The 13,088-nt window shown below is 54.0% G+C and overlaps 1 protein-coding gene across 1 annotated transcript in view; it reads left to right on the plus strand.

Moving 5' to 3' along the window:
- The window catches only part of BOC (BOC cell adhesion associated, oncogene regulated), a 57,481-nt gene extending 44,919 nt beyond the window's left edge, over window positions 1–12,562 (plus strand). The window contains exons 8-19 of the mRNA XM_075412720.1: window positions 186–484; window positions 3,201–3,363; window positions 4,218–4,328; window positions 5,556–5,762; window positions 6,588–6,769; window positions 7,868–7,973; window positions 8,167–8,289; window positions 8,973–9,194; window positions 9,597–9,823; window positions 10,418–10,488; window positions 11,125–11,318; window positions 11,894–12,562. Of these exons, the coding sequence (XP_075268835.1) occupies window positions 186–484; window positions 3,201–3,363; window positions 4,218–4,328; window positions 5,556–5,762; window positions 6,588–6,769; window positions 7,868–7,973; window positions 8,167–8,289; window positions 8,973–9,194; window positions 9,597–9,823; window positions 10,418–10,488; window positions 11,125–11,318; window positions 11,894–12,078 (2,090 nt within the window). The 3' untranslated portion in view covers window positions 12,079–12,562. The remainder of the gene's footprint in view (window positions 1–185; window positions 485–3,200; window positions 3,364–4,217; window positions 4,329–5,555; window positions 5,763–6,587; window positions 6,770–7,867; window positions 7,974–8,166; window positions 8,290–8,972; window positions 9,195–9,596; window positions 9,824–10,417; window positions 10,489–11,124; window positions 11,319–11,893) is intronic.
- Window positions 12,563–13,088: the final 526 nt, after the last annotated feature.

Raw genomic sequence — 13,088 nt, forward strand, 5'->3', positions numbered from 1 at the left:
ATTGTTGCCAGCTCCTTTTTGAGTGGCACAGCAGGCAGCACCGCCTGGGACCTGATACCTTGCAGGTACCTGTGCTGCAATGGGTGCATACCGCCGGTCTGCTTAGAGGCTGAAGGGGCTGACAGCTCTGCCTTCACCGCAGACGGGGACGGGCATTTACCCTGCCCCGACACCTTGTCTTTCAGGAGCTACCCTCAACCCTGGGCGAGATGCCCAGCTGGGCTCGGCTCAGCCTCCGACACCGCCTTCCAGGGACAGTGCCTTAAAGCTGCCCCTGGATAAAGCTGTACTGCCAAAGCCTGGGACGACCCCGCTGGCAGCGTCTCCACAGTGTGCAGCCAACAGGGAGCTGGTGTCTCCGGCCGAGGCCCCCATCATCCTCAGTTCTCCCCGGACATCCAAGACGGACAGCTATGATCTGGTGTGGAGACCCCGGGCTGACAGAGGAGCCCCCATCCTCTATTACGTCGTGAAGCATCGCAAGGTATTGCTCTTTCGCCCTGCTCCCATCTTTCCTCTGCGCCGTTCCACAGGTGGGCTGGTGGCCTCACCACACGTTTTCACACCTCGTGAGCAGGTGTGTTGGGGCAGGGGCACCCATCGCTTGCTGGTGGCACTGGTTGGTGGGACCTCCTCAGCTGCAGCCTCAGCCTGTTGAGGTGTGATGAGTACAGGCTGCGAGAGCAGGTTTGCCGAGCTGCCCAAGAAGAGCCCATAGCGGTGCTCCTCTGCCTGCGTACGCAGAGGGCGTATGCACACGCCTGTATGTCCAGTCTGAAGAGCTTCCACATCCAATTCCCCGTTGTGTGCTTACACAAGTAGGATGTCCGGAGGGCACATTGCGCAGTGACCTGCTCTGTGGTCTTGACACAAGCCATGGGGACACCTCTGCCTGGAAAGGCTTGGGCTGCAGGACACAGAGGAGCAGCCTCTCTCTGCTGCACGTACCTGCCCTGCTCAGCAGCACTGGAGCACCCGCACTCCGTGACTGTGGGGAGCCGGCAGAGCCATGCTAAAGCCTCTGGGAAGGTCCTCAACCACCGGTTTTATTCCGGAAGCTGAAAGGCAGCGAGTGCACTACTGAGCACGTCTCTGGGCTGGTGGCACAGCGTGAGCGCACGGAGCACAGCCGAGGCCTGCTTGAGCCCAAGGGCTCCTGCCCTCTGCGGTGCTTCTCAGCGCCGCAGGCAGAGCTGTGGCCCAGCGGTTTCTCTCAACAGCAAAGCATTGTTGAGGTGGTAATTCCGCTTTTGAGGTGTAGAGCGTGCTTTCCCATTTTGGTGGGGATAAATGGGGAATAAAGAGCTTGGATTTGTCTGTTTGCTGCTTGTATTTCCTTTGGGTAGGCAGGGAGTTGCATCAGGGAGGCAGGTTTTGCTCTGGGGTTTGAGTACGTTCCAGATCTGGCATGTTTTGGATTCCGGGCCGCTGCAAGGCACCGTTTTCAATTACATGTGAATGTATCTGTTTTCCTGGAATTGTTTGATTTTGTGAAAATATGGTATAGTAGGACGCTGTTACATAAAAAACAAAACTTAAGCTGAGGGTTTCAGCTAACCATCGCTTTAAAGAGCCCTTTAAAAAAAAGGCAGAAGATGCCAACAGAAGAACACAATAGGGCAAGCTTAAATAAAAACCAACAGATGCCAAAAGCCTCGTCAGACTATTGGCTCTGGTTGTCTGCCAAGAAGAGATTTTTCCCCCGATGGTGTATCATGTAACTATCCATTCTGCATGCCATCTTAACTTGCAGGCTGGAGTTTGTCTATATTTTATTTGTTTTTCAGCGCTTCACCTGGAAGGGGCTGTAGGGCAGTGGAGGTCACCGTGGGTCACTGCAGTTTGCAGTAATATGTTTTCAGTGTAGTCCAAATTCTCAGCTGGAGACTCTTTCTTGGGATGCTTAAGGATTGTGTGGAAAGGAATTAGTCCAAATAACCTTTAAACTTGTTTAGAAAGAGTCTCTTTCTATCAAAGATCCTTAGGATCGAGTTATATAATGATCCGGTTTTGACATCTCTGACTGGAAAAGCATGGGTGCGGAGAGGGAAGGAATCAATTCAGCAGCAGAAGAAAAGGCTCTTTGTGTGAAAGATGGCTGTGAGGAAGATAAAACCTACTGACAGGAGGCTCACAGTTGTGCTGGGCAAGGGTCTGCTTCTCCTCTGCAAAATATCTGCGGATGTCTCTCTTCCCCTGCCCTTACGCTGCCCCTAAAATCTCAGCAGCCTGAAAGCAGTCAGATACCACGCAGCCCGTTGTCTTTCTTTCTTAAGAATTTCTGTTTTCCGTTCCTGGATATTAGCAGTCTTTAGGGCTCTCCCCTCCCTGGCCTCACAACTCTGCGGGCTCAGGAATAAAAATAAAACGAGGCAGGCATTAATCAGTCAGTGTCAAATGCTCGGAGAAGATGAATGATACGGCAGAGTCTTGGCATTTCCGTTTTGTTGCGTTGCCTGCATTGCTAATGCTCCTTTCGGCACCGGGTCACTTGAGTGTCCTGCCTGTTTGCCTGCAAAAATATTATGCTTGCAGATGGGGAGCAGGAGGAAGGTCCCCCCGTCCCTCCGCCTCCACATGGGGCATCGGGGCATCACCGAAACACGAACTGTTTCCAAGCCTTTCTGGGGACCACGGCCGTACATGGCCTCTTCCCAGCAGAAACCTGTGCTCAAACATCAGGGTTCCTCAATTCAGCCAGAAAGTGCCCGCGGTGAGGCTGGATAAAACTGGATAAGAAGCCGTTAGTCAGATGACTTAGGTCCAGATGACCAAAGTGGTGTCCGGGTCCCTCAGCCCACGGAAACGGCCAGCATCTGAATGAGCAGCTCAGCAGCTGGGCTGCAGGAGAGATTTGGCTCCTAAAGCAGCTCAAGCCTCTGGCTAACGCTGCCTTTCATGGGCACGCCTGCCCCAGAGCTTCACTGCAGCGAGCGGCAGTGGTGTCAGGGGGAACCCACGGAGAGAACGGGGCTGAGCGAACCTCTGGGGTCAAGAAAACACCGTGGTGTTTGGTGCCTTGGCCTGCCAACACCTGAATCCTTCATCTTTGCAGCATCGGGCTGGAAAGATCTCCCTCCTTTGCAGGCAAGGAAGGTAGCCCTGGTTGATGCGCAGCCTGTCGTGACCGTTTCTGAGCTGGGTCCAGGCAAGAAGCCCAGCCTGTCCCCAGCTTTGCAACGCCTGCGTTGGTCTCTCAGCAGGTCGCCAACGCCTCGGACAGCTGGGTGGTGAGGGACGTCCCAGCCTCGCAGCATCGCCTGACCCTCACCAGGCTGGACCCTGGGAGCCTCTACGAGGTGGAGATGGCTGCTCACAACTGCGCCGGCGAGGGACAGACGGCCATGGTGACCTTCCGCACTGGTAAAGGTCAAACCTGTGCTCGGAGTCAGGGCAGGGCCCCTGCGAGACATCCTGGCCCGGCCCCGAGACACAGGCACCGGCCTTCGGACAAAGGGACTGTTTCGGCCCTGGAAACCTGTCTGCCCTCAGCTTAGAGTGACTCTGTCAGAAGGGAAAGTGGAGGGTGGGTCTGAAATGGGGTGGGGACAATCAGGTCTTCTCCTCTGCCTGGGTTGGAGTCAGTCCCGTCCTCCCTCGGCATCTCAGTTGGACACCCGCAGAACCCTGGAGAATAGGTCTGTCGGGGATGTCAGGAGGTCGTTTAGTCAGTCCTCTGCCTGGAGACGGGACCAGCCTGTGCGGGTTGTTCTCGACAGGGTTTGTCTCATCTGGCCTTAAAAGCTTGTCCTGCACTAAACGAAGCTCCAAGCCTTCCCGTGCGGTCTGCTCGGTGCTGAGCTGCCTTCGCCACTGAAAGAATGTTCCAAATACCTGCGCTAGGTCCCCCGTCCCCTGGCTGCTTTTAGTGTCTCTGGCAGGTACGGGGAATGGCATTCCCTTGGTGGCAGCCTTGCTCACATCTGCCCTCAGGCCCCCATCTTGTGCTAATTACTGCCTTCTCAGGCAGAAATCTAGCAACAGTTCAAGAAAACCAATTAAAAGTTTTAGAAAATGAAATATGAGGGGGACCTATGAACAGTTCAACAAACCTGCCCCTTTAGCTTTAGTTCCTGGCTGCAGGGTGAGTGCTTGGAACCCCTAGGGCCATTTGAGTCCAGAGAGTACTTAGCTCGGCATCGTGGCTGGGAATATTTCCTTTGCTCGTCACAGCAAAAATGAACTCTGAGACGTGTCTCCGTGTCCCTTCTGCACAGGCCGGCGCCCAAAGCCAGAGATTGTTGCCAGCAAAGAGCAGCAAATCCAGAGGGACGACCCGGGCACGAGCACTCAGAGCAGTAACCAGTCTGACAACAGTCGTCTGTCCCGTAAGGCCCTCCCTGAACTGGGCAAGGAGGGAGGGCGAGGGGTGCTGGATCTCTTGGGGGTGACAGTGGCCAGGCCGTGCTGGGGCTGGAGTCTCGCTGGGTAAAGCAAGACTGTGCAAAGCTGGGTGGGTGGTCTCTAGCTCCTGATGAGGAGAGATCCTTCTTGGACACCCCTGCTACCACACTCGGCTGGCAGTCGGTCTTAGGAGACCTGTCTTAGGGACAGCCTGTCCCCACCGCTAAGGCGGGGGCTTGTCAGAAACTCTCTGTCTGTTGCTGAGTTTCACGTGGAAGGTTCGGAAAGCCCTGCCATGGCGTCTGTGAAGGTGCGGACCAGCAAGCTGCCGTGCACCGGTGGGTGCCGGGGGAGCGAGAGGGAGAAAGGGGAACCATGTCCCTGCAGGTCCTGGCATCCTCCTCTCTTGGCCAAGCCCTGACAGGGGGCAGTTAGCGCCCGTTCTAGGGGTGGAGGGGGCTCCACTGGGGTATTTTGCTGCCCTGGAGAAACATCAGTTCTTTACTGGTTAATCCAATTTGTTGTTTCCCACCTTGTGTCTGTCATTACTATTACTCACCAGGTCCCTTATCCTTTCTGCAAAATTCTGTCCTTCAAGTCTTATCGTTTCTGTGAAGCCCCCTCCTTCAGTCCCCCACACTAATTCATGTGTTGTCTTTTCTCTCATCGCCACAGCTCCCTTCATCTCTTTCCCTCCCATATTTTGATTGTTTTCCTACCAAATTACATTTCTACAGTTCAGAACTTTTCCCTGTTTCCTCCTCAGCCGGTTCTACTCAGTCTCTCCTGGTTTCGCCTCCTACACTCGTCTGTCCCCTGTCTCAGTCTCCCCCTGCTCACAGCTTCCACATCAGCCGGGCCTTTTGCTCTATCTCCAGCCCTGCATCTGCACCTCTCGCTGCTCTCCCTCCCACGATGGGCATACACACCTCAAACCCTGTCTCGTCCTACTTGAGTTGGGAGTGGAAAAGGAGCAAGATGCGAGCAGGAGTAAAAGATGTTTGCAGGGCACAGACTGTAAGGAGCGAGGATTTGGGGGTGCCAGCTCTAATGAAGAGGCAGAAAGAAGAGAGCACTCAGGACTTGAAAGAGTGCGTGGGTGGGTGCAGTGCCGGTAATCCTTCACGCACATACCTCTGAGCTGCGGGAGCCTCCAGACGGGGCAAGAGGAGCGTGGTCCATGTCCTGATGTCCTTCTGTGCCCCTTGCAGCTCCAGAGGCACCAGACCGTCCAACCATCTCCATGGCATCAGAGACTTCTGTGTACGTGACCTGGATCCCCCGTGGGAATGGCGGGTTCCCCATCCAGTCTTTCCGTGTGGAATATAAGAAACTGAAGAAGCTGGGAGACTGGGTTCTGGCCACCAGTGACATTCCTCCCTCTCGCCTCTCTGTGGAAATCCCAGGCCTGGAGAAAGGTAGGCAGGTATTCTCCTCCCTACTTCCTGGAGGTCTGTCGGAAAGCTGTGTGGTCCCCGTAGGATGGTTCGCCATCTGTCACGTCGTGCTTAGCCCCGGCATGTGCGAGCAAAACAAAGCCTCCCCAGCTCCAGCCTTAGACGCATGGGGAAAAGCTGCAGATGCTTCTCCAGTTTCTCCAGCTGCAAAGACCAGCATCGATTTGACCTCCCTCAGGGAGGCTTGCGCATGCTTTTCTGTACAACAGGATATAGTTACCAAAGGCATTTGGTTTTGCCATTTACTAGACAGGACAGAACTTTCCTTAGCCACAGGCAAGACAGATGGGCGCACAATTCCCATTGCACTTCGCATGAGAAAATGCAGCATCACTGAGCTGGACAGCTTAAAAGGGCAACATATCTACCCGAACTTAAAGAGCAGTAAAATGATGTTTGGGTAAAAATTACTTAGGCTTTGAGCTTTTAACTGATGTTTATGTACTTAATTTCTGTGTAATAGAGGAAGGACGCCTTCTCATACCTGCTTTCGGGTCAGGACATCCTTTCAGGCGTCTCTGAATCCAGCCCCACACCTTCCAGAACTGCTAGCTGACCTCTAGACCATCCAGACAGGAACTGGAGAAGGCAAATAAAAGCAAGCTCCATCTAGCACATGGCTGAAATCTGGACATTCAGTGTTTGTACTTTGATCAAAACCTCTCTGTAGGCTCTCTGCCTTCTGGAGTAGATGTAGCCCCTCTCCACAGTCAGACCTGTGCTGAGAGTAGAAGTCTCAAAAGACTCCAATCTCTGCAACTCTTTTATTTCCCGTTTTTCCCCTAGGCACATCCTATAAATTCCGTGTCCGGGCACTGAACATCCTGGGAGAGAGTGAGCCCAGCGCAGCGTCACGGCCATATGTGGTGTCTGGGTACAGCAACCGGGTCTACGAGCGCCCTGTGGCCGGGCCGTACATCACCTTCACAGACGCCATCAACGAGACGACCATCATGCTAAAGTGGATGGTAAGGTTTGTAGGGGCAGAGAGCTCTGAGTGCACAGGCAGCAGGTGCGTGGGTGCTGCTTACCCAGCTTACATGCAGTCTTTCAGGTTACCGCACTGGGGCCTGTCACCAGCAAAGCGGAGCTGGGACCCAGTAGCTCTCTCCAGCAAAGGAGGGCTGGGCTTGGGTCACGTACAAGGGGGGAAGTCAGAGAGCCTACAAAACGTTTTTTGTCTGAATCCAGCCTTGTAAACGGGAGGCTTTTCAGCGGATAACCTCAGGGTCTTGACCGTTTTGTTCAAGCACAGTTCAGCAACACAGGGGTGGCTGCTTGCTCTCCTGGCCAAATTTGTGGAATCCATTACACCTCTGTGTGTCCCAATAGTTTCCAGCAGATAGGTCCTTCACTCTCACTTGCTGGGCAGCAGTCCTAAGTGCTGATAATCATTGACAGCAGTCCACCCCAGAGGAGTTTAAGGAGTGGGCAGGATCTTTTGGATCACAGGCCCCGATTCACGTGTTTCCAACAGCGTAGAGCGTACTCAGAGGGATGCGTCACCCTCTTCTCTCCCAGCTGCTTCTAGCCAGAAACTGCTACGGGGCAGGATGGGCACTGCTGTTCGTTTAAACACAAACAGTAGCTGATAAAATACTGGGTGAAAGACAGCAAGAACACATGGAGCTGGGACAGCGCTGCCCTGAGCAGGGGAGGAACAGAGCTGTCTTCAGAAACACAAGACTCCTACAGGCGCTGGTTCTTGGCAGATATGGAGATGAAAGTGTGCTTGTGCTTGTCCTTGTCCAGCTGGGTCACTGTTGCTGAGGAATTTGTCTCTGCAGCATTGGCTGTGGCTGCGGGGAGGGAGCACAGCACAGGATGCTTCAGTTGACAGGGCCAGATTCATGGCTTGTCTGTTACCCGAGAGGTGTCAGAGCATAAAGCAGCACTGAGCTCTTGGTAGGAAGCCCTTACTGTGCAGACCAGTGGCAACACAAGGAACATCCTCCTGCTGGGTCTTCCTGCTGTCCCATCCCATTTATCCCTGCTGCTCCTCACCAGCTACAATATGAAGCACAGATACCTCTGCTAATTTCTGGTCTCCCTCTCATTCTCTGCAGTATATCCCAGCCAGCAACAACAACACTCCCATCCATGGTTTTTACATCTACTACCGCCCCACTGATAGCGACAACGACAGCGACTACAAGAAGGATGTGGTGGAAGGTAGGAGATACTGGAAGGCTGTTCCCAGCTGGTGGTTTCCCCTGGATGAGTACGTGGCCAGAAGGAGCCCTGTGCACAAAAGGCGGCTGCTGCTGCTGCTGTGCAGGTCTGCTTCACCCAGCAGTGCTGCAGAGCTGGGCCGGCTGCGTGTTCCCCGAGGAAGGTAACGGCACCGTGTGTGTTCCCTCCTCAGGAGACCGGTACTGGCACTCCATCAGCCACCTGCAGCCGGAGACCTCGTATGACATTAAGATGCAGTGCTTCAACGAGGGTGGTGAAAGCGAGTTCAGCAACGTGATGATCTGTGAAACCAAAGGTAACCAGCTTCAGCGGGCGCCTCTGGGCGTGCTGCCTGCACGGCCTGCTGCCTTCCCTGCCTGCAGCTGTCAGGGCACAGCAGGGCAGGTGCCATCCCTGCCTGACGGTGCGTCATCCAGGCTCCGGCGAGGAGGCGGAGGCAGCGCTGGGGAGAAGGGAGGCGTAGGTTTGTTGGTGCTGGTGCTCAGGGTGTGTGTATACCCGTACCAGTACTCTCAGACGCCTGGTGCAGAGTCCCTCACCGCTTCCCTCAGAGGAGTGGTTACCTCTTGTTTTCCTGAGGGTCACAGAGGTGGTGACTGGAACCAGGAGGGCTAACTACCCCTTGCTGTTCCGAACTCCTGTGTTTGGTTATCAGCAGGTCCCATCTTGTTTTCCAAGCAGCTGCACTGTTGTGATAGGAACAGCATTAAGTGCAAGCGGGTGTTTTGGAGAAGCTATTTTGCTTTGTCCTTTTGCTTTAGCAGGCCAAAAGCCTGGCAGATCTGTAAGCCAAGCACAAAGGACTTGTCTGTGCTGCAATATGTGTCAGCCTAGGAGATCCCCTGGCATCCAGGAGCACTGCTTAAAAGCCGCTGTAGAAGTCTGCCCACTCCACAGCAGTGTAGACATCCTGGAGCGTGCTGCTCTTCCGCCTGCCGTGTCTGTGTCTAACGCTCGCTCTCTCTCTTCCCTTCGCAGCTCGGAAGTCTCTTGGTCTGCCAGGTCGTCTCCCGCCCTCAACAGTGCCCCCCCAGCAGCACCCCCCACTCAGCGGTGGGCACGGTGGCCTGGGGACAGGAGCCATGGTGGCTCGTTCCAGCGACTTGCCATACTTGATTGTAGGCGTCGTGCTGGGCTCTATCGTACTTCTCATCGTGGCCTTCATCCCATTTTGCCTTTGGAGGGCCTGGTCCAAGCAGAGTAAGGGTCCTTTCTCGAGGCCTCATTTACAAGATGTGCGCTGCCCTGTGGGTAGTTGGGTCAAACACCGAAAACGTGAGGGCTGTGCTTTCTGGGAAGCAGGGAGAGGGTGGGCAGAGGGCAAATCCCAAATGTCCTGTGGAACCCGATAAAGGCAAAGGCCACTGTTTGTCCCTTGTCCTGCTTACCTTGCTGAGAAAGAACCCTGGGACTAGAGCAGGTGGAAAGGGGCGCTCCTTTTGCCTTCATGCAGGGCCCCTTTCCACCATTTGTCTCCAAGGGTGCTTTGGGTGCCAAAACAGCTGCCTGATAGGGCAGCCTAACACTAGCGCTGCTGAGCTTCAGGAAGCTCAACTTAACCTCTGTGTTTGGCCTCAGACCTCCTTTTTGTTGCTTTTGTAGAGCAAACCATCGACATGGGCTTCCCAGGAGCTGGGCTGCTGGTATCATCCTGCCAGTACACCATGGTGCCTCTGAGGGGCATCTCTGCTCCTCGTGCCAGCGGACATCCCTATGTTAATGGGCAGCCCTACGCCAATGGGGCACATCTGAATGGCATCTGCCCCGCTGCAGGAGTGGGCTATGCAAGCACCAAGCCCCGAGATTACAGCCCAGATGAAGTGCCACAGGTATGTCCACACCTGCGGTTAGCAGTGGGTTTGACGTGAGCTGGAGGCTGTGGTCGCAGTGAGAGGGCTTCTCCAGACGTGCCTGGCACCCTTTGCAGCACGTAGAAGGGGCAAAACTGGCTGCTTAAAAGAGATTTCCCCATTGCAGTGGAGTCTGAGACATGGGAGGAGCAGGAGGGGGACTCCAAAACACTGGTGAAGAGGTGGTTTCTTGGGGCAGGGGCTCTTAAGTGTGGAGCAGGCAGTGAGCAAAGGCTACTCGTAAGGGAACGGTTCCTCTTTCTCCTGAGCAAAGCTCACAGGGACTGAGTATGTTGAGGAGTCTGTGTGTAAATAGTAGCAGAGGCCAAGGCAGTGCCGCAGCTGGGACTATAAACTGGTTATCGTCCCCCACTGATTCAGCAATGAGCAGGAAGTGAGGTTTTCAGTGCTCAGTTCCACTCTGTCCCCTGTAGCAGAAGTTTCAGCTTTCTCTGCCTTCTGTCATAAGAGCTTCGCCAGTCTGCCCCACGGCTCCGGCTCCCAGATCAGCACCTGCCCCTCACTGCTGCTGTGTGGCGTTGCTCTGCTGAGAACCCTTCTCTCTCCTTCCAGTCACACGAGGAGACCAACGCCTTGCTGCAGGGGAGAGTGCTGCGAAACAGGAGTGCCCAGCAGGACTCCAGGTTAGTCCTGGCTTGCGGAGGGGAAGAGTGGGACAGTCCCCCGGGGCCCACGAGACAATGTGCTCACAGAAACTCGCCCTCAGCACGCTCTCATCTGTCCTAGTTCACTTGGGAAACAAATCCATGCTCCAGCACTCGGCCTTCCTGGTCTAAGTTCTCTTCACACAGCTCATTCCTCCTGTGGTTGAGGAAGGAGTAATTTAATTTTAGAGGTGGCCAAGACCTACTTCTCCCTCTTTTCCTCCCCTTGCTCCAAAGTGGGAGACGGAACAGTAGGATGAGAGAAGCTAACGTCTGTGACTGGATGCTGATAATGGCTGCCCCAGAATCTGGGCAGGGTCGAGCTGCAGGTGCTTTGTGTCTTGCTGTTGAGGTGTCAAGTCGTTATTGCCGTGCTTCCCGGGAGGCACAACTCCTCCCAGCTCCTGTGGCACTCATTAGATTTTGAACCGCGGAGACCAGGTCCCATCACCTCATTCCCATCCCACAAGTACATCCCAGTTTCTGCTCTTCCCCTCATTTAGGAAAGCTTTGTGTCATTGCATTGATGCAGCTGGCTGAGATGTTACGCAGGTCGTGTCTTTCAAGGAGGAAAGGTCTGTGAATAGCGCTAAACCTCTTTGTCTGCCTCCCCAGATTGCCCAGCTCAAGAACAGAAGACAGCTCTTTCCTCTACAGTCTCCCGGACGATTCCACTCACCAGCTTCTTCAGCCACAAGACGACTGTCCTCACCTTCAAGAGCACTTTGTTGGCCTCCATCATCCAGTGATGGGCAGCAAAGTGGGGGGCCCTAGCCTGGATGGTCGACGGGATCCTCTGTTCCACCAAGGTCAGTGGTTTGGAAAACTCAGTGCTTGCTTCATCTGATCACTTTAGGCTGCTCTTGAAGGGAAATATTGCTGTAGAGCCTTTGATGGCTCTGTTCACACTCACTTCTGCGGTGCAAGGACAGTTTTAACACTGCAGAGAACAACAGCATGGAAAGGCCACGCTAGCAGCTGGCAACTGTAAATTGCCTCAGTTGGTTTTAGAGGACAAATTTCTCATTTCTCCAGAAGCTTCAGCTGTACGCTGCTGGAAAGGCACATGCCCACCTCCAGTTGCAGAGACGCTGCCCTTTAGTCCTTCTTGATTTTTGCATTTTCCAGACCACCAGTAAAACAACAAGGTCCCTGAAAAATTACGTGAATCCATCTGCCTAGGACCTGATCCATCAGATCCGCCCCCATAGTGTGGATCAGACTTGTTGAGTTCAAGCTCAAGTGATCAAACTCCCATGCAGCCAGGGCTTTCAGAATGTGGTTCTTCCTCTTTTGGGGGGTGCCTGTCCTCAGAAAGGAGACTGTTAACTAGAAAGCTGCCACAGCATCTCTCATTTCTGCGATCATTTCTTGCTCCTTTCAGGAAACGCCTGCTGCCTAGGCCTGGTGCCAGTTGAAGAGGTGGAAAGACCAGACTGCTGCCAGTCCAGAGGAGATCTCCATCCCCAAAATCCAGTGATCACATGTTTGGGTCAGACCCTACCAAGACATCTGAACAGCAGCCCGCCACCCCTGAGGCCCTTAGAGACTCATGCTCCCGCCAGCTAGGGACCAAACTGCCTTTTGCAAAAGACTTATTCTAAAGAGAAAAAGAGAATGGGTATTTATTTTTGTATAACATCCCTATTTATATATTTATGCACTTGTATATAGATGTATATGTGCCTTTTATAATGCTATGGAGGCAGAAGGCATCCTCAGCAAGGTCACAGGAGGGCCCAAGGAACAAGGCAGCAGCTATCCATGGCACCGGGCTGTTCGTCAGAGCACGAGATTGAAACAGCAGCACAAGAGACGTCGTCGCAGGACGTGGGTCCAAACAGAGCTGCCACCACCAAGACCTAGCACCCTCTTGCAGTGAGGGCTTCACGAAAGAGAACGCTGTCAGAAAGGTCTTTTCCTCTCCCCCACAGAAGGTTTGTCCCAGGAACACACTCCTGTGAACGGACTGGAGTTATGCACTCTGCCTAATCAACTTAAACAACCCTTCACATACACGCCATCTGCAGCCGCCTATCCGTAAAGACAAACCCACGCTTTAACACCTAAAATAAAGGCTTTAGTCTTTTCTGTGGCTGGCTCTGTGCTAACTCCTCCCACAGAATGAACCCACTCTTTTTTACTTGCAGCCATACAGCAGGCAGGACCCCCAGGGGAAGGTGACATTTTCCTGCAGTTACATTTTTCCAAATAGCCACCGACGCGAATCGTCTTAACGCTCAGCTCAGGAGAAGCGGGACGGCTGCTACCTGTGCCAGCGAAGTGACACAAAACTTCTAGTGAGGAGCGCAGCTAGGGGAAATTCTCCTTTATCTCCAAGGACAGCTGCGTGAGTTTGGTGACGGGGGGAGGCAGATGGACACTCAGACCTCTGCACAGTTTGTTTCCTTATCCCTCACACCCCATCCTGTGGTTTTTCCAGCTGCAGAAGCTTTCAGCATCCAGGCCTGTTGATCAGGGTGGGGTTTCCCCCCTTGAGGAAACAGGGGATGCTCAGCACCCCCATAGGGACCCTCTGAGAAGGCAGGCTGCACAAGTAGCTCTCGTTCAGTTGTGCT

The sequence above is a fragment of the Opisthocomus hoazin genome, chromosome 1 (genome assembly GCF_030867145.1).
Source record: "Opisthocomus hoazin isolate bOpiHoa1 chromosome 1, bOpiHoa1.hap1, whole genome shotgun sequence".
Lineage (NCBI taxonomy): Eukaryota > Metazoa > Chordata > Aves > Opisthocomiformes > Opisthocomidae > Opisthocomus > Opisthocomus hoazin.